General features: G+C 46.9%; 4 protein-coding genes across 13 annotated transcripts in view; 3 read left to right on the top strand and 1 right to left on the bottom strand.

Annotated features, from left to right (window-relative positions):
• The window catches only part of wdr33 (WD repeat domain 33), a 29,300-nt gene extending 13,509 nt beyond the window's left edge, over window positions 1-15,791 (top strand). The window contains exons 7-21 of the mRNA XM_040147264.1: window positions 5,286-5,383; window positions 6,200-6,326; window positions 7,045-7,199; window positions 7,816-7,894; window positions 8,215-8,325; window positions 9,165-9,259; window positions 9,345-9,431; window positions 10,588-10,727; window positions 10,979-11,134; window positions 11,660-12,454; window positions 12,622-12,679; window positions 13,527-13,836; window positions 13,953-14,113; window positions 14,909-15,088; window positions 15,526-15,791. Coding sequence (XP_040003198.1) covers window positions 5,286-5,383; window positions 6,200-6,326; window positions 7,045-7,199; window positions 7,816-7,894; window positions 8,215-8,325; window positions 9,165-9,259; window positions 9,345-9,431; window positions 10,588-10,727; window positions 10,979-11,134; window positions 11,660-12,454; window positions 12,622-12,679; window positions 13,527-13,836; window positions 13,953-14,113; window positions 14,909-15,088; window positions 15,526-15,677 — 2,704 coding nt within the window. The 3' untranslated portion in view covers window positions 15,678-15,791. The remainder of the gene's footprint in view (window positions 1-5,285; window positions 5,384-6,199; window positions 6,327-7,044; window positions 7,200-7,815; window positions 7,895-8,214; window positions 8,326-9,164; window positions 9,260-9,344; window positions 9,432-10,587; window positions 10,728-10,978; window positions 11,135-11,659; window positions 12,455-12,621; window positions 12,680-13,526; window positions 13,837-13,952; window positions 14,114-14,908; window positions 15,089-15,525) is intronic.
• A 1,304-nt stretch (window positions 15,792-17,095) lies between these two features.
• Window positions 17,096-26,210, bottom strand: sft2d3 (SFT2 domain containing 3). 3 transcript variants are annotated; one of them, XM_040147278.1, is made up of 3 exons: window positions 26,051-26,210; window positions 25,388-25,543; window positions 17,096-18,345 (listed from the first exon to the last, which is right to left on the bottom strand). In XM_040147278.1, the coding sequence occupies exon 3, from the start codon at window positions 18,204-18,206 to the stop codon at window positions 17,544-17,546; it is 663 nt and encodes a 220-aa protein (XP_040003212.1). In that variant the 5' UTR covers window positions 18,207-18,345; window positions 25,388-25,543; window positions 26,051-26,210; the 3' UTR covers window positions 17,096-17,543. The 3 variants fall into 3 exon arrangements, with proteins under 3 accessions (XP_040003212.1, XP_040003213.1, XP_040003211.1); XM_040147279.1 differs by having other exon boundaries at window positions 26,073-26,210; XM_040147277.1 differs by having other exon boundaries at window positions 25,388-26,210.
• Window positions 18,341-22,855, top strand: si:ch1073-184j22.2 (dual specificity protein phosphatase 18). The gene is made up of 2 exons (XM_040147276.1): window positions 18,341-18,775; window positions 19,703-22,855. Exon 2 carries the CDS (start codon window positions 19,712-19,714, stop codon window positions 20,405-20,407), a length of 696 nt encoding a protein of 231 aa, XP_040003210.1. The 5' UTR covers window positions 18,341-18,775; window positions 19,703-19,711; the 3' UTR covers window positions 20,408-22,855.
• Window positions 26,211-26,426: 216 nt separating the features above from the next.
• pex5lb (peroxisomal biogenesis factor 5-like b) overlaps window positions 26,427-26,676 on the top strand; it is a 51,329-nt gene continuing 51,079 nt past the window's right edge. For 4 of the 8 annotated variants that reach the window (XM_040147275.1, XM_040147271.1, XM_040147267.1 and 1 more), the window contains exon 1: window positions 26,430-26,512. In XM_040147275.1, coding sequence (XP_040003209.1) covers window positions 26,498-26,512 — 15 coding nt within the window. In that variant the 5' untranslated portion in view covers window positions 26,430-26,497. Of the gene's footprint in view, window positions 26,513-26,676 lie in introns of all 8 variants that reach the window. The other 4 variants (XM_040147273.1, XM_040147272.1, XM_040147268.1 and 1 more) reach the window with 4 other exon arrangements.

Raw genomic sequence — 26,676 nt, 5'->3', positions numbered from 1 at the left:
TCGGTTCAGATCTTTTCTTTTGCGTCGGATCTCAATGAGTCTTGTATTTAATATTTATTTAATGTTCCTTTTTCCTACAGATTGCGGCTGTGCAGTGTGTACAGTAAATCCTGCATTAGAAATAGATTTTTAGTTTCACTTTGATGTTTTTAGAGCTACAAATGTTTATACTATTGGTTAATCTGTTGTTTTAATGGATTGATGAATTGCTTACACTTTAAAAAGTCAGCAAACCAGTGACTTTATGTCCGTCTCAAAAACCAGAAATCTGACACGCTGGAGAAACCGACTCCAGAGGAATGAGGGAGGATTTGATTGGTAAATGATTTCAATGATTGATTTATTATCAAATGTGCTGCAGATGTATTTACCGTCGTTGATTATTTGTTTCGGCTCTAGACAGTGTCCTTCGATCCTCTAAATTTTACCCTGTTGTGTGCGTACAATATTTGAGCAGAGGAGAGTCGGTGGCTTTAGGATGACGGGAGTCACGGCTTCTCTTTAACAGCAGCGTGAACACAAACCCGAAGTTCAGCTGCGCTTTGACCTGCAGAATGTCTCAAAGCAAAGACGAACCACGCGGCTCTAGCGGGGTGTGTGCGCTCGGGTGCCCACTGTCTCTTTATCTGCCCATAGGTTTCCCAACGTCAGTGTCAGTCCAACTGTGGCTCAGCGCCTAAGCCTGCTTCCAATTAAAGGGTCAGGTCACTTAAAACCTGCACCAAAACAAACATCCTGGAAAACCTGGAACTATTTTTTTGGACATCTGTATTCATTTTTATCAGACAGCAGAGAAGTGACAGTAAATTATTGTCCCTACCTGGACTCAGATTGGGCAGGTTGTCATTATAAAGCCAGTCCTTTAGACCACTAGTCCACCAGGATGCCTTAAACCGGGATTTCTTTAATGCAGCCTTTCAGTCATGGAAAAGTCCTGGAAAATGTTTTTTCCAAACCGCAACCACATAGTGATGAGCCGAACCTGCAGCTCTGAAGATGAGCTCCCTCTGCAGGCTTCATGTGTTCATTAATTATGCCTGCGACTAGTGTTTATTTTCATTATTGATTATTCTGCTACTTATGTTTCCAATCAATTATTTGTTTAATGTATAAACCGTCAGAAAACAGCGAGAAATGTCCGACTCAGTTTCAGAGTCCAGACAAACAGAGAAGCGGCGCTCACACATTCATATCTTCTTCTTGTTCTTCCGTCTGCTGTGGTTCTGTCTGTGACTGATAGATCGTTCATGATCTGGAGCTGTGCACGCTGCTACTCTACTGTGTCCTAAACCCAGAGAGACTCAACTGATGATTGATTGTCTGTCAGCGGGGGACTGTTCCTCCGACTGCCCCTGAACGCCTCTCGGTTCAGTCAGTGCAGACGGCTGACAACAGCAACACTGGCAGATGAACAGGTCCCAGAACTTAAGATCCTTTGATTTGACCGTGTCATTATTTCTATTCCCTCAGACTGAACTTGATCGACATTTGTTTTTGTGCTTCTCCACATACTGCAGTGATAAAATAGTCGGTTCAGCCTCTGTGCTCTTACGTTCTGTGACAGTTGCTCCTAAAAAACTGATTTTGTTTGAAGGATGAAAACTGAGAGGAGAATATGCAGCTTTTTTTTTTTTTTTTTCCTGGCATCAGATTCTATTCCAGCGTTGGTTTCACTGAACTTCTTCATTGTCACTGAAGGAAAATAACGTTTGCACCATTTGTCTGACCATAGTGTAATTATAAAACGCATAAACCAAAAAACATGACAGCTTAATAAAATGGTACAATGACTAAATAACATCAAATCAGATTAATTGTTCAAGTGGAACAATATAATCTAGCAGATTTAAAATAAACTCGAGTTAGAGGCCAGTTGAAACGGCGTGTTTGATTGTGAACTCAGTTGTGGCTTTGTTCTAGTTTAGGTCACTTTGGTTGTGAATATAAACCCAGGAAGTGAAGGTGGCCCCCGATGCGGACCTGAATATGAGCTCCTGTGTGTGTGTGAGCTCAGCAGGTCGGAGATGTACCTGGTTCTGGACAGTGTGTAGGACGTGTTGAGTGTCTGGGTTTGTGAAAAAATCAGTCAGACACAGAACTAAACATCTCCACCCTCAGCAGCAGCTTAGTGATGAGCAGTGTCGGATGAAAAGCACCTATCTCAAGTCTCAGTGTTTTAGTTTAAGGATCACAGGCTCGTGTAATGCCTGAGGATCAGTCCCGGTCCTCGGGTTATCTTAAACCCTTTCCAGGCTCCAGTGGACTCTCTCTCTCACATTAACCATCCCCGGGTTAATTTAAGGCTGACCTCAGCCGTCAGTTTGGAGATATGTGGTTTGACTGGACACTCGGAGCCAGGTTTAACTGAGAGAGAAGGCTGCGGTTTATCTCACAGGGCTGAAGTCGGTCTAAACGCAGCTTAACTTACATTTTAACATGAGAACCAAACTAAAGGCACAACCTGGCCCATATAGAGCTGATTCCTGAGCCTCGGTCCCTGAGTGCTTTGTTTATTTTTTTCCCATTATCTCCTGATTTAAATCGGAGTTTTTATCTCAGTTCATGGCTCACTTACAAGCTCTTCCAGCACTTTCAGCCTCATACCATGGTCTTCATCCGTGGATAGAATAACATTTACTTATTTTTGGACTATTTTATTATAATCTTTTTCTACAGCTACTTGTGTTTTAGATGCAAGTTAACACTGAGAAGTTTAAGGTGTTTTACTTATTCGGTTAAACTAATAAAGGATTTATAGTAAAACATTTTCTGATTTCACAAAGTAAAGAAGTTTCACTGTCAGTACCAGACTCATTATCCAGTGGCTGAGGAAGTGTTTAGTGTGGAGTGTTTTACTTCAGTAAAAGTAGTTGTACCACACTGCAAAAATACTCCATTACAGTTTAAAGCCCGGAATTCAAGAGGTTTCTTAAGTAAAAGTGCCAAAGTATTAATCTGGGAAGTAACGAGTAACTTTAGTAGGGCTGCAGCTAATTATTTCCATTATCAATTAATCTGTGGATTATTTACTTGATACACCGGTGGTCATGGTCTGGTCTTACAGTTACAATTCACCACAGACCGTGTTGACGACTTCAGATGTCCGGTTTTGTCGGTTCAGTTCATCCTCACGCCTGAGAAGCTGGAAATGTTCATCGTTGTTGCTTAAAAAATGATAAACGATTGTTTGATCGTCAAAGCAGTTGTTGATTCATATTTTGTGGATTGACTGATAGTTGTAGCTCTAATCTTCAGCTTTAGAAAATAAAGGTAGTGCAGTAAAAAGCCCGTTTCCCTCGGAGAAGGTGGGGACTAGCAGCATAAGGTGGCATGAAAAGAACAGACGAGTTCCTCGGAACTGTACTATACCTCCTTTTATCAAACATTTCTCCTGTTGCTGCTCTGTCCTCAACACACGTGGCCAAAAGTACGTGGACAGCTCCCATTCACACACCAGACTGTCAGTGAGGTCCAACACCGATGCTGGCGATGAGGTCTGACTCGCAGACGGTGTCGCACGGGTAGAGGTCGGGGTTCTGTGCAGACCAGTCCCGTTCACCCAGAGCAAAACGGGAAAACCATTTCTTTATGGATCTGCTTTGTGTCATGTCGGAACAGGAGAGAGACAAACTGTTGACATGGAGCTGGAACAGCGCTGCTGTTTAAACCGAGTGCCGCGGCATTAAGATTTCACCTCAGGAGAACTAAGAAACCAAAAGCATGTGAACAGGGCGTCCACGTAGTGAATGTTGTCTCTCAGGGGAAATGAATGAGACGTTTACTTCCAGAGCCTTATCTGAAAGGGTTGTGTTAGCGGCGCCATAAACGGCCACGGGTCCGACCTTTCTTCTTGCTCCCCCTCGTCTTCCCCTCACACCGGAGACATTAGACAAATACAACGTTGACTTGATGTGTCCCTGCCGTTTTAGAGGAAATGGTCTATAAAAAGAGTCACGGGTTGTTTTCTAACACTTTCTGCTGCCTCACTGGTTGTTTCAAGTGGTTGTAATTAGGCGTGACTTTTACGACTTGTTTTTTTTCTTCAGTTTGTAATTAAACGTCCTGCGTATAATCCATAATTGATCAAGTTGTGGATTTTGGTGTTGCGGGAATAAATAATGTTTAAAAGCTGAAAGTGCTAAACTGAAGCTGTTGGTGGTGACAGATGCAGAGTCTGTAGGTTTCAGAGTTTGCAGATGACGTATTTCACTGTGTCTGTGTGTGTGTGAGCAGCTGATGTGTTTAGTCACCACGTTGATACGGTGAAGATCCAGCAGGTGGAGACATTTAGATGGATCCAGACATTTCTTCTGCTGCAGCTCAGAGAACGTGATGATCTGAACAGGTGTAAAATAGCACCTATAGGACAATAGAATATACAGCAATGTCAGTATAATATGATCTATAAGTAGAGACCAGAGTAGAGCTGGTGTCTACTTTACTTTGTCTCAAATTAGAATGAATAAAGTTTCAATTTCAACATTGACATTTGATCTATTTTATCTTTTCTTACTGTCAGAAATAGAGTTCAAAAATAATCGATTGATTAGTTTATCAACCAAACAAGTCATGTTCAACAGAAAACTGAATCTCTGGGTTTTCAGCTGTTGGTCGGACAAAGCAACACATTTGAAGAAGTCGCACTGGAGTCTGCGAAGCTGTGATCGCTTCTGAACGTCGCCTGTTGACCTGCGCTGCTTTTCCATCAGAAGTTTCGGTCTTTAAACGACGGGATGGGGAAGCATTAAATTACGTGCTCTTTTAAGTCTGTTAAGGCAGATCTGACCCAGACCTCTCCACTGTGATCCACCGCTCTGTCGTGAATGAATGGACATAGACACAGAGACACACAGATCGGTCTCAGTTACCTGGTGAACCGCCACCTCTGCGACACTGAATAAATCAGAGGCTGTGAACAGCTTCACTGCTGAGAGTGGAGTGAAAGCACATGTCTCATACATGTGCTTGTAACTATTATGTTTCAGGCTGAGCTTTTCTATGACAGACACGTCAGACGTTTGAAATCTTTTACTTGGAGTTTTCACAACCAGCTAAAGTTGTAATGTAACAGTTGCAAATGAAAGTCTGGACAAGTTTCTCCCGTGTCAGATCCAGTCTGCAGGATATCTTAGTCTTTTCCGATTAGTCGACAACAGAGTCAGAGGTTCTCGCTGTGTTCAGGTCACTGTCTGGTGAGGTTTCCCTGTTTGGACCGAATTGTTCAGATTTCCATTCGTTTAGTCCAGATGTTTCTGTCTCCGCGTTGACTTTCTTGTCTTCTCCAGTTTCTCTCCGACAGATAATAAATTCGCCACCTGCTCAGACGACGGCACGGTTCGGATCTGGGACTTTCTGCGCTGCCACGAGGAGAGGATCCTCCGAGGTACAAAACCTTTCGGCCTCGGTGAAAAAGCTCAGCAAAAACCTCCGATGACTGGCCCATTAGAAACCGAATCTGTCTGACCACAGCTCGCACTGATGTCATACATGACTGGTTTCAGACAAAACAGGAACTAACAACCGACACTAACAGCGATGACGCTTCTTAAAGGAGGTTTAAGACCAAACATTTAAGAGGTTATAGTATAGAACATTTTTTTATTTATCTTCATTTGTGACACAAATGATGAGACCTGGTTTTAACCAGAAGATTTAAACAGACGCCCAGCATGAAAACAGGAAGCATTAGACTGTAGGAGATAATGTTCAACACAGCTCCCAGCACGAACACACACCCTGTAGCTTTTCTTCTGTTCGTGTAGATATACAGCAGACAGACAGGCAGACAGACGTGTCCAAAGATGACTGGGTTCTTTCAATGACACTAATTAAGGAGCTATGTTTGACCAGAAATGAGCTGCTGGTCATTTCTACAGAGGCCCAGGAGGGACATATGACTAAAAAAACGAATACATAGGGCTGCGAGTAATGATTGTCATCATCATGGTCAGTTAATCCGACAGTTACTTCCTCTATTAACTGATTAATTGTTTTTTTTATGGAGTAAAAACGTCTCGTGATGTTTTCAGTTTTACTCATAAGAAGAAAAAGCTACGTTCTTTTCATCTTCAACGTTTTCCCTCATTTTAATGAATGAAGTGACTTAACCTTCTGATTGTTATTCAGCTACATCTTGTTCAGTTCATGCAGGTTATTTAACTACCCGCCCATGATATTTTCTGTGTGTGTGTTTGTGTAGGTCATGGTGCTGATGTGAAGTGTGTCGACTGGCATCCCACTAAAGGTCTGGTGGTCTCCGGCAGTAAAGACAGCCAACAGCCAATCAAGTTCTGGGACCCAAAGACTGGACAGAGTCTGGCTACACTGTAAGTCCATCAGGAAACTAGACACACTGACACGCGCCAGTTACGCGCCGGGTGAGAGTCTGACTGAGCACATACCCGTTCTCAGCTCAGTTTGAATGTGCTGTCTGTCTGGTAGCTGCGCTTGCTCTGCAGAGTCCAGTTTTACCGCCTTGTCTAGAGACTCCTGCTGCTTTCATGTTTGGTAATCCTCTCAGAAAGATGCTGAGATCCTGAAACCTGTACCGGACCAGGTACCCCCCCCCCCTTCTTTGACAAACCAGCAGTCAGCCGTGTTTTCCTGGAGAACAACTCCACGTTACATCTGATTATTTTTACCAGAGGTTTGGTGTATAACATTATCCTGCGGCTGGTGGCACTGAGGAGTCTAATCTCCAGTTCTTCTTTTAAAGACGGACTTTCACGTTTGTGCCGTAGAAGATAATCCATGTTGTTCATTGAGACACGGCTGCTCGTCTTTAAAAGAAAAACGAACCTCTGACAACTGACAGCCAATCAAACAGCAGCGTGGCCACAGGTAGTCTGTCCCACCTGCATCACATTATGGGTGCTGCTGTTTTCCCACCAGGGGCTTTGACATTGTGTGTGGGGGGGCAACTAAAGAGCCGAGAGCAACTAAAACGCCATTTTTTTAATGGTTCTCTTTAAATTGATTGATTGATTGATTTTTAGGTCTGGATTTCAGAAGTGATCCTCTCTCTCTCTGTCTCTCTGTCTTCAGTCATGCCCATAAGAACACGGTGATGGAGGTGAAGTGGAACCTGAATGGTAACTGGCTGCTGACGGCGTCACGTGACCACCTGTGTAAACTGTTTGACATCAGAAACCTGAAGGAGGAGCTGCAGGTGTTCAGAGGACACAAGAAGGAGGCCACAGGTGAGTCCGAGCAGAGCTACCTGTACACAGGTAGAAAACAAACACATACATACATCAAAGTTCAGGACTCACCTGGAATTATTTAGTGTAATCTTTTAGTCCTGGAAAAGTCTCGGAAAACAAAATGGATCAAAATATAATGTAAAGTTTTATAAAAAGCCTCGAGATGAGCACCAATTTTTCACTCAAGTTGATTTTCACTCAAATTGCTCCAAAGCCTCTCAGTTCACAACTGTTTGGGTCAGTGTTCACCTCCACCGTCTTTGCCTACAATTGTATGTATAAAATAAAATGTGTTTCACATTCAGTCTGAACACGTCAGTGTGTAAATGCTCTACACTGTTAAATGAGACTGAAATGTCCGGGAACATGATTTTCTTTAGCAGTCCAACAATATAATGAAGAATTATCGCAGTCCCTCTCGTTTACCCGAAATCAGCAGAAGTGTCTGAGCTTGTTGAATAAAATTACAGAAAATGTCAAAAGTTTTCCTGAGAGTGTGAACGAGTTCACCTTCAGGTGACCTAAACAGTCTGAACCCTGAGAGAGAATAAGAAAGGTGATGTGGCTGTAAACTGAGCTGCTGTTTTATTTCTGACTGGTTTTGTGTCCTCAGCTGTGGCCTGGCATCCCGTCCACGAGGGTCTGTTTGCCAGCGGAGGTTCTGATGGTTCTCTGCTCTTCTGGCACGCTGGGTAATAATAATAAACCTGTAGGGACAGACCTGGAACTGACCCACGGTCAGCTGTCGCCGTTACTAATAACTGACCCACTGGTAACGAGGCTCAGGTTGAAATATAATGAAACACATCATCAGTATGAACTGTTATGAGTCTGGACTGTGTAGGACTGTGGGCTGTTTCTGTTATTTTGTCCGACCCCCATGGGATATACTTTTAACCCAGGGTTAAACCTGAAGCTACCTCGCTAACCGCAGATCCCGCTTCGTAGTGCAGGTCTCTGCTCAGTTACTGGATTACCTGGCTAAGGTGTTTACTGTTGTCGTCTGCGTCAGGGTGGAGAAGGAGGTTGGAGGGATGGAGATGGCTCATGAGGGGATGATCTGGAGTCTGGCCTGGCACCCACTGGGTCACATCCTGTGCTCCGGCTCCAACGACCACACCAGGTATGTACACAACATGTACACAGCATTTACCAACATATAATGTGTAAGATTTATATGACACGTGGAGCATTTACACAGCACGCATGATGTGAATTTAGCTTAGTGTGTTAATGAGTATCACTTGTCAGTTTAGGAACACCTGGCTAAAACCGAGTCAGTCTGATCAGAGACGTTATAAGACACGAGTCAACCACTTCAAACATCTTGAATAGAAAAGTGTGTAACGCCAGAGGTGGTGGTTGTATGACACAGATCCCGCCTCTTCCTCCCCAGAAGCCGATCTTCTGCTTTATAACAGCCCAACAGGAAACATATCCAGCCAATCGTGTTGTTGCCCCGACACAAGCCAAACCTTGCACGTGTAGTTGAAGTACAACCTGTGGGGGAAAAAAGAGTTTTAAACTTTATTTTGGGGCAAAGTCACCAAACTTTTTAAGCAGTTTTTAATCACATTTGACTGGTGATTCTACACATGCAGCTTTAATCTCATGGTGACCGGTGAAAGTGCAGTTTTCTCTCCCCATTCATTTAGAGAGGGGTCTCTATTATTTTGTCCACCCAATTTTATATCAATGCATATGTGTATTTATATGTATATTTACTATTTATATATACATACATATGATTTTATCTTCACCCATAGATCACCACGCAGTATATAATGTCAGTTCTGGTGGCTGTTTGTAGCACCGTACAAAACACTGACCACACAACACATGGAGCGAGAACCGCTGAACGTCTCTTGAACCACAAAAACAAACAAGTCGGTTTCTGGATGTAAAATGTTTTATTTATTTGTTTATTTATTGATTTATTTTATCCTTGTTCTTATTATTCAGTAAATTCTGGACAAGGAATCGCCCGGGTGATAAGATGAGAGACCGTTACAACCTGAACCTGCTGCCAGGGATGTCAGAGGACGGCGTGGAGTATGGTGAGCCACAGAGGACAAAAAAAAGAAACACAAATGTTTGTGACTTCACTTATTTACAGCTGATCTTTGTGCCGTTGTGTTTCAGACGACTTGGAGCCGAACAGCGTGGCCTCCATCCCCGGCATGGGGATCCCAGAGCAGCTGAAGGCAGCCATGGAGCAGGAGCAGAGCAGTAAGTTTAACCCTTGAAAATCCTGGAATATCCTGGAACTCAGACAGGGAGAGTCTGCAGAGTTCATTAAGTCCTGGAAGTTTTTAGGTTGAGGTTGAGATTCACGGCTCTGCCTCAGTCACAGTTTTTACCCATTTTATATATTTACGCAAGATAGTTTAAAAAGTAAATAAAAATAATTGTCAGACACTTTAAAGAACTTCTCTGAAGACGTACTTTAACTTTTTACACTTAGATTCTTGGCAGATTGCTGTTTGTGTGTCTGTGATTGTCGTTCATTTATATTTGTGGTTTGATTTGTTCTGGGTTAACTTTATTATTTGTAATGAAGATTTTTTAACTCTGTTTAGAAAAATTACAGATGAGCAGTAAAGGGAAATTTGCCTGTCTGCAGATCCTTTAAGTGTTTTCTTTCATTTTAATGTCTTCAGTGTTATAAATTACAACAGAGTTTAGGGCCACTGTTCGAGGAAAAAGATGTAATTTAATGAGAATAAAGTTGAAATTTTGAGGGGAAAAAAAGTATTTCAAGAATGAAGTCAGACTTTTACGAGAGGTCATACTATTATGAGAAGTTTAGGAGGAGAAGTCATTGTATAATGAGAATAAAGTTTAATTTCTGTTTACTTGACAGAGTATTAAAATAAGCTTTACATAACATGACTTTTTTCTCACGTTATTGTGACTTTTTCTCTAAATTACAACTTTAGTCCCCCAAATCTCCAATATTTTATATTGACACGATGGTCCAATATTTGGTTGTAATAAATGTCAAGTGTTTAATCTCGTTTACAATATTTGATCATCAGCATTTTACCAGATTTTTTTTTGACAGAATTAGTCTCTTTTTTTTAATAAACAGATTAGATTTATTGCCGATGCTTTCAAATTAAGTTCCACAAAGATCAATATTAGAGACCTTGATATTTACTTTACAAGAAATAGTTATATAATTACATTATAACTATAACATACTTTATGTAATAGTGAACCCAGTACTCCAGTGTCTGTTTTTATGCAGATGATACCATCTTTTATGAACTACTTGCACCTCTTGACTGAAGTATGAAAATTGTAGTGAACATCTTCATGTTTTAGGTCTTCGATGGGTTTCGCGGAGCGTTAGGTGTAACTCAGGTGTAACTGTTGTCTCCAGGTAAAGAAGCGGCTCCTGAGGTGGAGATGTCTATCCCTGGTCTGGACTGGGGCATGGACGAGGTCATGGGTAAAGATGCCAAGAAGGTCCCTCAGAAGAAAGTACCGTACGCCAAACCGATCCCAGCGCAGTTTCAACAGGTAAACACCTGCAGCAGAGCACCTGATCAACACCTGGTCATATTCCTCAAACCATGAAGCTATTCGGTAACAACAATGGATGTCCCTACTGTCTTCAATGAGACATGAACTTATCTTAGATTAGGTTGTTTTTGTCCCTGCGTACCAAACAAGAATTTCCTGAGGCTGCAATAATGTCAGGTCTGTAGAAACAGTGTAAACTGCGTCAGTGCTGAGTGCTGTTGACTGTGAACTCCTTCGCCTCTCTGCAGGCCTGGGCGGAGAATAAAGTGCCCATGATGCCGCCCTCTGGAGATTTGTCCAAAGACCGGAAGGTGGAGCAGAAAGTGGAGGTGAAGAAGAAAACGCAGGCAGAGATTGAGCAGGAGATGGCAGCTCTGCAGTACACCAACCCCATGCTGCTGGAGGTGAGAGGCTCCTGTGAAAAGAAATTTTTTATTTTGAACATTAAAATAAAATTGTGAAAATCAGGTTTTAACAACACTGTAGTTTTTCATCAGGAGTTTTTTAATTCCTTTAATTACCGTAGCACAAAATACGCCGCTGTGCCACACAACGCAGCTTGTCTAAATAACCTAAAAAGTATAATGGCATAGAAACCATATACCAACGCCTCGAAAACCATGTAAAACACCTTAGCAACTGTGTAGGCACATCCCAGGGTTACAACTGGAAACCCAAACATTGCCAACACACTGACATCAAACCTGAACAGCCTCTGAGCCCGTCACCACTCAGACAACCTAAACTACATCCTGCTAACCATATAAAAGCTCAGGGAAGCCCCCTACCAACATCCAGGAAACAGTCCAACAATAGGTCCAACCATAGGTACCCCTGTAGCCCCCCAGAAGACCCCAACAACCACCAGTACACTATAGTTCTAATCAAAGAGAAACACACTAAACTCTGATGTTTTTGGTCTTGTGCAGCAAATGAAGATGGACCGAATGAACCAGATCAGCACAGATGGCAACATGGGCCCCCCACAGGGACAGGGCCCTATGCCCCCCTTCTCTGGCCCTGGAGGCCCCGGAGGTCCTGGGGGTCCTATGCCTCCTGGACAGCAAGGCTTTCCCCCAAACATGCCTCCTCAGCAGATGCCCAACAACATGGGCCCCCCCATGGGCCCTGGAGGCATGCAGCCCCCTTTCATGCCCCCTGGACAGATGGGGCCACCCTCAGGACCTCAGTCTCACCAGGGGCCCCCTCAGGGCATGATGGGACCACCAGAAATGCAAGGACCCCAAGGTTTGCAGAGACACCCTGGCCCTCCCAGAAACATGGGCCCCCAAGGGCCTCACAGTATGGGTCCTGGACCCAGAGGGATGCAGGGGCCACCTGGTGGGATGATGGGTCCTCCTCCACGAGGAATGGGTCCAAGGGATCCTCAGGGGCCTCCACCTCAGGGGGGTATGATGCCACCTCAAGGGAACATGATGGGCCCCCAGGGTCCTATGCAGGGTGGGATGATGGGGCCCCCAACCAGGACACACAGCAACATGCCAAACAACTATGGGATGGGCAACATGCAGGGGCCCCCAGGAGGGATGCATGGACCTCCAGGTAACATGCAGGGCCCCCCAGGTAACATGCAGGGCCCCCCTGGGAACATGCAAGGACCACATGGGAACATGCAGGGGCCTCAAGGAAACATGCAGGGCCCCCCAGGAAACATGCAAGGACCCCATGGTAACATGCAGGGGCCCCCATATATGCAGCACCAGGTGAGTTCCTGTAAATGAGATTCAGCTAGTGTAAAATGTTTGAGAACAGAGTCCTGATGATAACTGAGTGACGTCTGACTGGTCCAGGATCAGTTTCAGCAGTGACTTTAAATGTTAAACTCTTAGCAGTTGCTATATGATGCTGAGTACTGATGTGGTCTTTACAGGGTCAGAACTCAGGGCCTATGATGCATGGGATGGGGCAGCAGGGGCCCAACAACAAAGGTAAGAGAAGTGAAAATAAACTCGTGGCTTGAAAGTATCAGTATTTAGATCAGTTTCAGTTCTGACTGATGATGTTTCGTCCTCTACTGGTGCTGTATCCTGTGGTGTACCTCAGGGCTCCATTTTAGGTCCTGTTGCGTTTGCTGTGTACATGCTTCATTCCTTGTCTACCTCATGTTCATCATGTCACCATACGGGGACATGAACAAAAATGTTTCAGCCATGTCAGCGTCGGCAGTGGCACAGTCACCCTGGTCCAGACTGAAATATCTAAACAGCCACTGGATGGATTGTCACCTTATTATGTTCAGACATTCATGGTCCTGAAAGGATGAGTCCTACTGACTCTGGTGATCCTTAGACTTGAAGTTGACATTCGTGGTTTTGAGTGAAATGTCTCAACCACTATTAGATGTGATGAAATTTGGCTCAGACATTCATGTTCTCCTCAGGATGAGCTTTTCAGGTTCCATTAGTTTCGCCCCATTGGGGCGGAATATTTTTTTAGCTTTTTAAAATTTTTTACTATTGCCGTGCCAGTATGATACCCGGGATTTAGGGCCAAATACCAAATTAATTCTTTTAGTGTCTTAGTTTTGGAAATTTAAGTGTCTTTTTAACCCTTTTGTGGCAAAAATATGAAAAACTGCTCAAAGTACCAGTGTGAACTGAGATAAATACTGAGTTAAATAAAATAAAATGTAAAGTTAGAAAAGTTTCCTGGTTTAGATGAAGAGATATTTGAAGAATAAGTTAAGAAGACGATGAATCTGTCAGATACTTGGTTCTCAGGACTCTTTATGGTTGGCAGTTAAGTCCTGATTCTCACCCACTCTTCTGATCTAAGGAGACCCTCGGGGGCCGCCGCCCAACCACCACATGGGCCCTCCTGACCGACAGGGTCCCGGAGGACCAGACCAGGGCTCGGGGTCTTACTGGGGGGACAACCAACAGGGTCGACGAGTACCGCAGGACTTCGACGGCGGTCAGGACTTTCACGGCAGAGGAGAGGAGGGCTGGAGACCAGGACCTGGACCAGGATACCAGGGAGGAGGAGGCCACAGGGCGGGAGGACACAGAGGAGGAGGGAACGGCGGAAACTGGGGCCCTGACGAGAGGTTCAGCGCAGGAGAGTTTAGAGGACGGAGAGACGACAGGTCAGGCGGTTTTCACTTTACTCTGGAATCGAACCTGAGCCTGAATGTGAGGAGCAACAATCTGCAGACTCTCAGCGGTGTGAACGGATCTGAACTGGACTCTGTCGCTGTTTCAGGTTCAGAGGAGGAGGCCCCGGCCGGCCCGGAGGTCGAGGTTACCCTGACGAGTACGGTGGACAGGAGGAGGGGTTCGACGGCTCGGAGGAGATCGGCCGGGGATGGGACAACGGAGGCAGAGGGAGGCCGCCTCGAGGAGGAGGTCCACCCAGAGGAGGAGGTGAGGAGCGTCATAGTCCACACCAGTGGTTTCTGAGCTTTTTTGGTTTGTTCTGTTACTGGTTGTGTTTGCCTCCAGATTGTGACCAGTTCAACTGCAGAGTCATGTTTGTCTTTATTTATTTTTAAACCCCGAAAAGTACTAATCTCCTCTGACGAAAAAAGGCAAAGATTCAAGGATACAAATGTTTCCATCTACTGTCGGATGATTTTCCTTCTATCAGCAAGAAAGTTCAACTTTCAGACTCTACTGACTGAGGGAAAGAATCTTATTTTATCCTATAATTCATTTTCCCCTCCTGGAAAATATAATCCCTGGATTTTTCCAGGTTTTTCAGGAATATTGTAACTAGAAAAAACACTGAGTCTGTTTTACAGCAGGAAGTTTCTTCTTTAAACATTTTAAAGTCTTTCCACTGTCGATGAGCCCACAGCCAGACTACATTTCCCATCAGCCCTGTTGCCTTCTCTGCGATCTCTCCCTCTTCTCCCTTTTTTACCCAGAGCACTTTGAATCGCTTTTCTTTGTGAAATAAACTCGACTTGCCTTCTTCGTGTTTTGAGCTTTTTTAAAAAAAACTTAACCTCTTGATTTTCCCTTTGAGTCGAATATTATTTTTATGTTTCATAATCAACAAAATCTGATCATTTTTCCCTGAAAATTTAAAGTATTTCAGATGTCAGGAGGAGACGGGTTCCCTCTATCTTTCAGATATGGGGAACCGTGAACCCGCAATTCTGAATCTCCCTTCAGACTCTTATTGTGGCGATTCTCCCCTCGTCTCCCTGTCTGTAGGTCACGATGGTTATCGGGACGGTCAGCAGATGCATGACGGGTCATCTCCGGCCGGTCGTGAGCGCTCGTCCTCCCTGCAGGGGATGGACATGGCGTCTCTGCCCCCCCGGAAGCGTCCGTGGCAGGACGGACCAGGGACCGGAGACCCCCGAGAGCGAGAGTCCCCCGGAGCTGACGGAGGTGAGAACTCGGGGGACGGATGTGAAACAGTTTATAATAAAACGTACTTCAGTTCAGGGACAGAAGTCGTCCTCGGTCGATGTTCCTGCTCCTCTGAGGGCGAACCTTTAGATGTTCGATATTAGTTTTACTTTTTAACAATCTGTAAATATATAAACAAATCGAGACGTCGTTCTCGAAGACAGAATTACTTTGCAAAAATGAACAAAGTCCTAAGTCAAAGGAAATGAACCGATCACACCCCAGTACTCACAGTTCAAAAGTAAGTTATCAGATTCATTTATGATACATGTACAGTATCGGACATTTCACATTTGATACGTTCATGTTAGGAAACGTAATAGTTGGTTTCTTCTGATGTTTTATTTAAACTGGTGACTGAAGCCATGAACACACACAGCTTGGTTTGTCAGCTCTGCTCTGTCCCGTCCCTGTAGGTCGTCCCCCTCAGAGGGAGGACGGGGGTTATGGTCCTTCTGGTCGAGGCGGACGCGGCGGCTGGGGTCCTGGCGGAGGACCTGGACCGGGTCCCAGGAGAGGAGGACCGGCACCCAGAGGAGCACCGAGGGGGTGCGGCCGGGGCCGGTAGTCCTGAAGAAGAAAAACCCTCATGGACCTCCTCTTGTCTGGTTGGTTGTCTCCTTGCCGGTCCCTCCACAGACCTGAGACCAAGTCCAGATCCTGGAAAATCAGATCCTATTGAAGCCTCAGACAGACTTTTGGTCATGTGACACATTCAGATCTCTGCTGCTGCTGTGAAGATGGTGGTTTCTGACTGGTCCTTAGTGACTCGGCAGTGTTTGATCAAAACACCTGAGGGGACAGGAGTCGATGTCTCCGCCTCACTGAAGCACAGGATTATTTTAATGTAAAATACTGTAGAGAATCATCAGGCCGTCTTTTATTTCACAGTGAACCCTTTGTCTTCAGCTCGTTTTGTCCTTTTTTGTACAAGATTTCTATGTTTTTGTGTCTTCACTGACTCCACTGAGGTGGACAATAAAGATTCACACTTCAAACTCAATCTTTACTACAGTTCCACCTGTGGACGACTCAGACCAGCTGAGAAAGGTTCGGTGTGTAAAGGAGCAGTCCCTCCTGGTCCTGTGTGTGGTGTCGAGTCCAGGATGTTTTTAGCTTAGCACAAAGACCAGAGGCACAATTATCTGACAGCTGTGCAGTTTTTAGATGGCGTTTTAGAATGAGGTGTAATGAAATAAAAATATAAATAAAAAAAAGTGTAGTACCTCAGCTGGTTCCGGCTCCGAGGGTTCGTCGGTCATCGACAGGAACCGTTTGCATCAACTTTCGAGGCTTCATTTTCTTCCTCTGCTGCAGGACGAAGCTGGAAACGAACCAGTTTCTAACCCCTGAAGAAAAACACTCTCTTCTCTCAGGTTTACGGCATTTTTCCTCTTTGGTGACAGTTTTTTTTTTTTTTTTTAAACTTTTGGCAATGAAGTATTTTTACATTGTGGGATTGGTTCGGTTACTTTAAAGCTACTGCGAGATGAACCAGATATTTGCTTCATGTCACATTGTACAGATCGTGTTTACAAACAGCCTCCGAACACGAGCCGAGATCCTGAATATCTGCCAGCGCGTGAAAACAAGGTCGAACTGACGCTGATCCAGAATTTTAGCCTCAGTCCAAGTAATTAGTGAAGGAGCGGTTCGGATCTGGTTTCACTTGTTATTGAACCTAAGCAGACTTGAAGCTCACACGTTCAGGGATCAGGTTCTGAGGACAGCAGTGGGCTAAAGGAGCTTTATTTTTCCAGTTGTCGTCGTGTAGACCAACAGTTGGAAGCGAACTTGAGTTTATTTTCCCAGTGTGAACACCACAGGCTCTGGAGTTAACTGGGACAGTTCCAGTTAGTTTCTAATTACAAGAAAACATCAGCAGAGAAAACTCATCTGGAATGACTTGATTATAAACACATTCACTAGAACCAAACCACAGGACAGGCAACAGGTGAGGTCACAGACAAACAGGTGAACCAGGTGTTGCTGACTGATCAGACATGTTTAGTTTTTTATTTCCATATTAAACACCTGCACGCGGACACACGTGCGCCAGAGAACAAGTTTCACAGCTGAAACATTTAAACTTGATTTGGTCAGTGACCGGCGGCAGAGTCGGTCTGTCCTGCGAGTCCACGTTCAGGGTTTAGTTTGGGTTCAATGTCACATGTCCGCCCAAACGTCGTCGTCATCAGGCTGACATCGGCTGAAAGGAGCCAATAATCAATAATCATCAGCCTGGTCGTATCCGGGAACGTGTGTGCGTCAGGTCCACACACCAGTCTGCAGAGGAATGTGCTGACAGGGAGTTAGAGTTGGTCCTTTCTAGTCTGGTTCCCCGGGAGCCGTCACGGGCCCCTGGGTGCCCTCGAGGCCCTGGGACAAAGTCTTGGATGTATCGCCCGGACCCGGTCTGGCGCTCAGCCTCCCCTCAGATCGGCATGGTTTTCCCGGTCACGGTCCTTTTGATGGCAGAAGCCGCCATCCCCCCCATGAAGCGGATCCCGGCGCTCCCCCCGGGCAGAAGCGACACCACGTATCCGACGATGACGGTGACCTGCAGGGCGGCCCCCAGCGCGGTCAGCACGGTGCTGTGGAGGCTCAGCGCCGCGTACAGAGTCCCTCCGAGGGCGCACAAGTACATGACGCCTCCGGGGGAGGTGGGCAGGCCGGCGACGAGTCTGCTGGGGCCGCGCAGCACCGCCACGGCCGCGATGGCGAAGAGCGAACCGAGCGACCAGAGCAGGGCGAACTTGCGGGCGTAGAGCAGCAGCAGCGGCGCGTACAGCGCGGACAGCCCGAAACACAGCGCGGAAAACGACACGCACACCCCGAAGGCCACCAGCCGCTGCCGGCGGCTCATGCCCGGCAGGCAGGGGTCCGGCTCCGCCGACCACGGCCAAGAAAAGCCGCTGTGTCCGCCGGAGTTCTGGCCGGACCACGGGCTGGACCACCGCCCGAACCAGCTTCCGGGTACCTGCTCCGGGTCGCCCAGGTCCACCGTGGTGCTGGAGCTGGACTGGGAGATGGTCTTCGCTCCGCCACCTTTGGACTGAGCCAAATACTCCTGGAGCTGTCGGTTCAGGTCCGCCATGACGGGGCAAGCTAACTGTTAGCGCGACTTCTTCTTCTTCGCCGATTCTTCTTCTTGTAAACTTCCGGCAGCTCGGTGGTTCACCGCCCCCCACAGGACGGATTGAAAACTACATCTTTACTCACAGGTGGCCAGGCAGCTTCACAGAAAAATAGTTTTACAGAGAACACAGGTCAAGCAGAGCTTCCCCCAGACGGACAGTAACGACGAATAAAACAGGAAGTGGCACGAAAAGAAAACAAATGGAGCAAATAGGGAAAATCAGAGAAAAGATCAGAGTAACCAAACAGTGACCGGTTCATCGGAAACCGTCAGGTGTGGAAGGCGCGCCTTGTCTGAAAAACCGATCTGACTTTGTCTTGGTGGCTTCATCAGGATCTGGTCTCATTTGGTTAAAGTCACGTGACGTCAGCTGTTGCACTAAAATAAGCCCTTCAGACGATTGGCTGGATGACTGACACACACAACCATCTACGGTATTGTGTGTCTGTGTGTGCGTGCTTCATTCACAGCAGCGATCGGAGGAAGAAACAACCAAAACTAAAGTGAAGGAACCGGCCAGGCAGCAGGTAACACACACACTTTGTTTCCCATTTACAGAACCAGGGTTGTGTAGGATCTCATGCAGCCACTGGACCGTGAGGAGATGTTCTCTGAATTGACAAAAAAGCTTTACTGGATCAGAATCACTGACTGTACCTTTGATTCAAATGGGACGCGTTGGTTTTTGAGAACAGTAAATAAAGTAGTTTCTGGACATAGCTTTGTCTGACCTGAACGACTCGAGGCTTCGACCGTTGTCATGGCAATCGAAGTCCAAATCAGTATCCGCATGCTGTTGTTTTTTCTGTTTTATATTTGAATTACCACAAAATCCCAATTATCCCATTAGATAAATAGCGATCCAACATTATTCACGATGGATCAGCACAAATTATTATTCGTTATTCTCCGACAAGGACGTTTATTCTCAGTGATAGTTTTTATCTAACGTTAGCGACACTGAGACTGGGACACGAGACCACGAGACCACGTGACGGGTACAGCTACGCTAGCAAGGTGTCGAAGAAGTCGAGCGCCAGGAAAAACTTCCGGATTATCTAAAATGATGCCTAAGCACCGTAACAGTTTAGCCATCGCTGATGTTAGCGTGACCTGCATGCTAGCAAAGTAGTGTACAACGTTGGAGTCCAGTTTCTGTCCTCGTCTAGGACACCCCCCCCCCCAACCCCCAGGCGAAGTCGCAAATATTCGCCAGTAAATCTCACTGAAGCGTCGAAGCCCCAAAAAACGGTCCCCGGGACAGCCCCAGACGTAATAAATAATCCGAGGAGGACAACGTTTGGGCTCAGACGCTCAATCTTCATCAGACTCCACGGAGCAGATACGAATGATCGATCAGTGGCAGGTCACCAGACATAAGTTTGAGCGTCGGTAGAGAACGAGCAGCGGCTCAGTCCTCAGTAGTATACTAACAGCAGCGTGTTTCCCCACAGGCGGGCCTCATGTCGGTCTCTCAGATCACCCCCACCCTGTTCCTGGGCGGGGCCGACGCTCCGCTCAACGCCGCGCTGGTGTCTCAGAAAGGCATCACCCTGATCGTCAACGCCACGCTGAGTCACGCCTGCCCCGCCTACCCGGGGGTGGAGTGTGTGCGCGTCGCCGTCTCCGACCTACCCAGCGCCCGCCTCGGAGACCACTTCGACCGGGTGGCGGAGCGTATCCACGGAAACCGAGCAGGGGGCACGCTGGTGCACTGCGCTGCCGGTATGAGCCGGTCTCCGGCGCTGGTGATGGCCTACCTGATGCGCTACAGGGGGGTGACGCTACGCCAGGCGCACCGCTGGGTGCGGGACAGCCGGCCCCACGTCAGGCTGAACGTCGGCTTCTGGGACCAGCTGCTGCAGTACGAGAGGCGGCTGTACGGCAAAAACACCGTCAGGGTGGCAGCAGTTGACGAGACGTCAGCCCCACCCTCCCCGCTGATGGCGAGGGCAACGGCACCGCGGCGGCAGAAGAACCGGTCAACGCTGGCCCCCAGGTCCCCCCCGTTGACCCGAACATCACTGACGACGGGGTCACACGGGACGACGCGGGCTCCGGTGATGACGCAAGTAAACAAGTCAAGAAGAGGAACCAAATCCAGCAGCGCCAAAGTCGGAACCTTGAGCCCCCGCCTCTCCCACTCAAACCACAAATAGACCGGAAATAAAAACACGTCTTTCTTCAGGTTCTCAACTCGCTGCCTACATTACCCACAATGCAACTCCAACACTGACAGTTGGGAGGCAGACTCGGGCGTGCGACCCCCCCCCCCCCGAACTCCACAGTCTCTCTCTAAAGGTGTGTGACGCTTCAGCATTCAAAGACAAACCGAACCCCGAGCGTCTTCTCATCACTGAGCTCGACTGGTTTAACGTCTCACCTGGCCACAGTCCTGTACAGGTGTCCTGCAGGACCTGCTGACATCACTACTGGGCAGCGCCCTGACTTTCAGTCTGCTGTTAAACTGCTGCTGAAACCTCCCGCCGAGCCGGTTTCCTTCCCTGAATTCGTTCGATTCACCTGCAGGGAGCAGAAAACCTGCGCAAACCTGCCGGATCAGGCTCGACTGCGGTGAACTCCGACCAACCGTCTGACCAGAGCTGCTGAAGCTGGAGGGAACACCAAGTCCAGGACAGAGGTGGAGACCGTCCAGGTTGATATAGCCGCAGCAGAGACGCCGTGTGCTGACGGTTCTGAGGCCGGAGTTGATGCTACAGATACACCTGAATAAACTGCCTGAACCTACTGGCACCTGTGGACTGGCCCCGAGAGAAGCCGCCGTATTAACACAAGGACGCTCGGATGGACTGAGACACCCTGTGGCGAGACCGGGGCCTGACGTGGCAGAGAGAGGACGGATTTTTGTCAACACTTCAGCTTGTGGGTCCACAATTTCTCCTTTTTTCCAGACAGAACGGTTTGTTGCTCAGGACACTGAACATCTGGGACTTTGCTGGTTTCTACAAAACATCAGGGGCTCCTGAGGTTTATTTTACCGCGATGAAGTGTTTGCTGGTTTTTAATTTCGGTTGATCTGAGAACAGACCAAGACGAACTGGTTTAGAACCAGGTTCTGGTTTCACAAAGACGGACTCTGACTCTAAACAAAGCTGTTCGGTTCTTCGTCAGGACTTCTTCTTTAGCCAGGTGGTTCACTGTGTGAAGGAGATGTCCCCAGTCTTAATGTGGGCCACACCGGTTTTAGAAATGGATGCAGATTCAGACTAGAACCAGTAAACGAAGATAAATTGAGTAAAAAACATGGTAGACCGAGCGAAGCTGCCTGCAACAGATAATTTGTCCCGTTCACTAAATTTAGGAGATCGTTTTTCTGATGAAGCTCAAGCAGTGGACTGAGGTTTTAGACAGAAACGTTTCAGTTCCAGTTTTGTCTGCAGCTCTCTATCGGCGCGTTCAGACTTTAGATGGTAAATTTTGGAGCCGATGCATTTTTCTCTAAAACCAAAGACACGTCGGTGTGATCTGAAAATGTTCCGCATTGAACGAGCAGACAATAACGACGGGAGAGGGGCCCGGAGGAGAAGAACCCAAAGTACCGCAGGGTCTGCGGAGTTCACGCATCTGTGGAAAAGACACAGGCCGCGCAAAAAATTGGTCAAACTCGCACAAATGGCGAGATTTGCTTTGCGTTAAATCGGAACAAACCGCAGCCTCAGCTTCCTTCAGACCGACTGTCAGCAGGTCTTTATGAAACCAGCTCCGGGTTTGTGGATGGAAATCAGCAGCAGTGACTGTCATCATTTGTCCATTCAGTGTGTGTGTGGTGTGTTTTCCAGACAATGATGGAATCTAGCAGGAGTGTGTATTCTGCAGCGAGACCGTGTCCCCACGAAGCCGTCGCAACACCTACACACCGAGACGCTACCGCGCTAAACGTCAGGGCACAGCCAGGGAGGAACCGAAACGCGGACACGCGGAGGCAGGTTGACGCAGAAAAGACACTTTAATGAAGAGGGAGTGAGCTGGTTGTAGGGAGGATGTGTAGATGGACCGGTTGGTGAGTTGACAGACAAACAGCGAGATATTAAACACGAGGGACAGGAGGGATCATACACAGGCAAACCGGCAACGAGCTGGAGACGGGTAGGTTGGTTAGTGGGAGGGGAAGCTGTGTTTACACGGGATGAACGGGCGAGTAAGCGGTGCGGGGGAAAAAGTCTGGGGTTGTCTGGTGGGAGGATGGAAAATGGCAGGTAATCAGAAAGGCAGGAAGTGAAACAACAGACGCACAAGGAAAGTGACTCCAAAATACAACAGGGTCCAGTCATAAAGTCAGTCAGAAGGGAAGATCATGACACTGAGACGCTTTAACGTTTAAACGCTGAGACGCTTTAACATTTAAATGCTAAGACGCTTTAACTTTAGACGCTGAGACGCTTTAACGTTTAAACGCTGAGACGCTTTAACATTTACACGCTGAGACGCTTTAACGTTTAAACGCTGAGACGCTTTAACGTTTAAACGCTGAGACGCTTTAACTTTAGACGCTGAGACGCTTTAACGTTTACACGCTGGGACGCTTTAACTTTAGATGCTTTAACGTCTAGACGCTGGGACGCTTTAACATTTTCACGCTGAGACGCTTTAACTTTAGACGCTGAGACGCTTTAACTTTAGGTGCTGAGACGCTTTAACGTCTAGACGCTGGGACGCTTTAACATTTACACTCTGAGACGCTTTAACTTTAGGTGCTGAGACGCTTTAACGTTTAAACGCTGAGACGCTTTAACGTCTACACACAGAGACGCTTTAACGTCTAGACGCTGGGACGCTTTAACATTTAAATGCTGAGACGCTTTAACTTTAAACGCTGAGACGCTTTAACGTTTAAACGCTGAGACGCTTTAACATTAAACGCTGAGACGCTTTAACTTTAGACGCTGAGACGCTTTAACGTTTACACGCTGGGACGCTTTAACTTTAGATGCTTTAACGTCTAGATGCTGGGACGCTTTAACATTTTCACGCTGAGACGCTTTAACGTTAGACGCTGAGACGCTTTAACTTTAGGTGCTGAGACGCTTTAACGTCTAGACGCTGGGACACTTTAACATTTACACTCTGAGACGCTTTAACTTTACGTGCTGAGACGCTTTAACGTTTACACGCTGAGACGCTTTAACGTTTACACGCTGAGACGCTTTAACGTCTACACGCTGAGACGCTTTAACATTTACACGCTGGGACGCTTTAACGTTTACACGCTGAGACGCTTTAACGTTTAGACGCTGAGACGCTTTAACGTTTAGACGCTGAGACGCTTTAACGTTTAGACGCTGAGACGCTTTAACGTCTACACGCTGAGACGCTTTAACATTTACACACTGGGACGCTTTAACGTCTAGACGCTGGGACGCTTTAACATTTACACGCTGGGACGCTTTAACTTTAGATGCTTTAACGTCTAGACGCTGGGACGCTTTAACATTTACACGCTGGGACGCTTTAACTTTAGATGCTTTAACGTCTAGACGCTGGGACGCTTTAACATTTTCACGCTGGGACGCTTTAACTTTAGATGCTTTAACGTCTAGACGCTGGGACGCTTTAACATTTACACACTGGGACGCTTTAACTTTAGATGCTTTAACGTCTAGATGCTGGGACGCTTTAACATTTACACACAGAGACGCTTTAACGTCTAGACGCTGGGACGCTTTAACGTTTACACGCTGGGACGGTGAGCTGCACTTAAACGTTTAAACAATCTGGACACAGTTTTAATAAACTCAGGCTGCATCTAAAGAGAAAAAGATGCATTTACAAATTGAACCAGCTTAATGTGGACCTTGTCTACGTCTGCACACAGATCCTGTGACTCGTGTTTTGTTCCGGCTGAGGCAAAACTGCTGCAGCACAGAGAAACCAGCAGGTTTTCTGAGTCGGGCCCAAAATGTTAAAAATCGGCTGTTCTGTACTTTAACTGTAATTGTTGTAAATGTATGGAAGTGATGTGACATTATCTCAAACCTTCACTGTCACCGAGTCACTGGCTGTTTAATCATATGTAACGATCAGTGTCTGTCCGGTGACACGCCTCACTCACCTCTGAGTGACTACGGACAAAGTGCGAAGTTGTTAAAGAGTCCTAGAACCTCTCCGGCAGGAGGCTGGGCCGGAGGCGGGGAGCATAAAGGCTCTGACTCCGATACCAGCCGATCACCGGCACCTCACCTACCAAACCATAACCATATGACGATGGCCAGCGGTGGGAGGAGGAAAACTTAATGACTGGCCGTAACATGCTCTTGGGTAGATTGTGAATTTCATCCAGGGATCAATAAAATCTTTACCTGCGCATAATAACTCACTTTGTACTCGGCTACTCTTCGCCACAGATGGTGGGGCTATGTGAACCGTCGGAGGATCGTAAGGGATCCCAGTCTACTAAACAGGGGGCAGGACTTTGGGCCAAAGAGACAAAAACCACTACAGACATGAAAACGACGCTTTTGTGTCCCTTTGCGGTCTGGGGGTCGTATATAGGAGGGCTGGGGGGGGTCTTTGTCCTGGGGCCCATTGTCCCTCCACGCAGCACAGCATTCAAACGCTTGTATTTAAACAGTAAACTTGGGATTTAAACCGTGAAACAGCCAATCAGGAGTCAGGCGCTGGGACCCGACCGGCTCCTGACTTCAGTGACGCTGCCTTCAGGGACACGTCGGGAATCTTCCGAAGCACCAGACACGAGCAGACTCAACAAGGTGGTGATTTTCTTAAAATTTAAAGAAAAAATGATTTACGTCAAAATCTCACTTAACAGATTAACAAGGTAAATGTCTGAGGATTAAATTCTAGTTTCTCATTTCAATATCACATTTTTATCGTCGCAATATCTGCGCACGAATTTATTTTGTCTAAGTCTTTATTAATCCAAAAGATAAATTCTAACAATCCGATAATAACATCGGTGAATGCGGCAAATCCTCCCCAGTCTCTGGCGAATCCGTTTGCAGGACTGTAACCTACAAGCTACGCGTTCAGTTAGCGGAGAGAAAACCAGTCAACGGCCGAACCGACCGATAGACGCAGAAGCCCAGACCCCGAGTCTACAACAATGTCCACGTCTCCATTTTGTGCCTGTGATTTCCGAAGAGGAGCAGCGCGAGTCTCACAGTGGCCAGAGTCCTCGTCCCCGACGTCGGGGTCGACATCCGGCTTCTGCTTCGTGGCGTCCGCCGTTGGTGAGGACGTGCCGGATGCTGACGACCGGATTTCTACCGGTGTCTCACCTGCAGGTGTCATCCACAGCCTCAGGTGTCTCTGCCGTGCTTCACGTGTCCCGTGGAAGTGGGGAGAAAAAAAAAAGCACTTAAAACCGGCAGTGAGGAGTTGCCTTCAAAGTAAAAGCACATATTATTTAAAAATAAAAAAAATGGAGGGACGTTATCAAAAGACGTTATGTCATTTAAGCCTCCACGTTGTGTCTCTGGAAGTTTAATTATACTCAAAAATGAAAGTTTAATTCATTGCCCCCCCACGATAACACATGTTACCATGTATTCTACAACAATGTGGAAATGAGTTCTTTTATCTACTCAGGCTACGACTCTGTCAACCTGCTCTTTATTTTCTAATGCTGTACATAATGGCACCTTGACAATCCACCGAGTACCATCAAAGGTTTGACATGTTGAATGGATCTTAAAAAGTGAAATAAATTATATTGTGACACACGTCACGTATATGTTTATATCTTATGTTTAGTGGTTCAACTGAGGGTCTATTGTTCAGTTGACCTGCATAATAGCAGGCGCAGGTGATGCCTTTGTTTGCACCTGTCACTCCGCTTTCACTCACGGATCCTCTGCAATTCCAGTTTTAACACGGGGCGCTGCGACAACGCTTTTATTCTGAAAACCCGTAGAGGAAGTCACCGCGTGTAGCTCGTGCGACTTGACCTCGGAGCAGCTCGGGACGGCTCGGCTGTGCTCGGTTTGTTTTCATCCCGCCCTCCGCCGAAACGGAGTGAGAGGAAAACCGGATCCCGCGGCGTTGGGCTCCTTCGCCGTCGGACAGACTGGACAGAGAGGACCGTGATCCGGAGCGGGCTGGGGTGTCGGCCTTGTTTCGCTGAGGTTTCAGGGACGAAAGCTCCGGACCCACACCGAGCGGTTCGTCGCAGCAGAGCCGGGTTGAGGTGGACCGGTGGCGGGTGCATCCCCACCCGCGTCCCGCTGAACGGCGCAGGACCGAGATCTACTGCAGCCGACTGACTCAGAGACATGTACCAGGTGCAGGTGAGCTTTTACCTCTGTTCCCACCTGTCACATCGTCAACCACAACTTCCACGTGACTGTCAGATGAAGCGGGCTCCGCACCTGATTATTGATCAGCCTGTTTAACTAACATGGCTTTAAAAAGCAGCTAAATCAGGTTCCACGTGGGTGGTTTCAGTTGCGCC

This window comes from Xiphias gladius, chromosome 15 (assembly GCF_016859285.1).
Source record: "Xiphias gladius isolate SHS-SW01 ecotype Sanya breed wild chromosome 15, ASM1685928v1, whole genome shotgun sequence".
In the NCBI taxonomy this organism is placed as follows: Eukaryota; Metazoa; Chordata; class Actinopteri; order Istiophoriformes; family Xiphiidae; genus Xiphias; species Xiphias gladius.
Note: the sequence above shows the minus strand (reverse complement) of the source record. Positions and strands in the feature narration are given on the sequence as shown.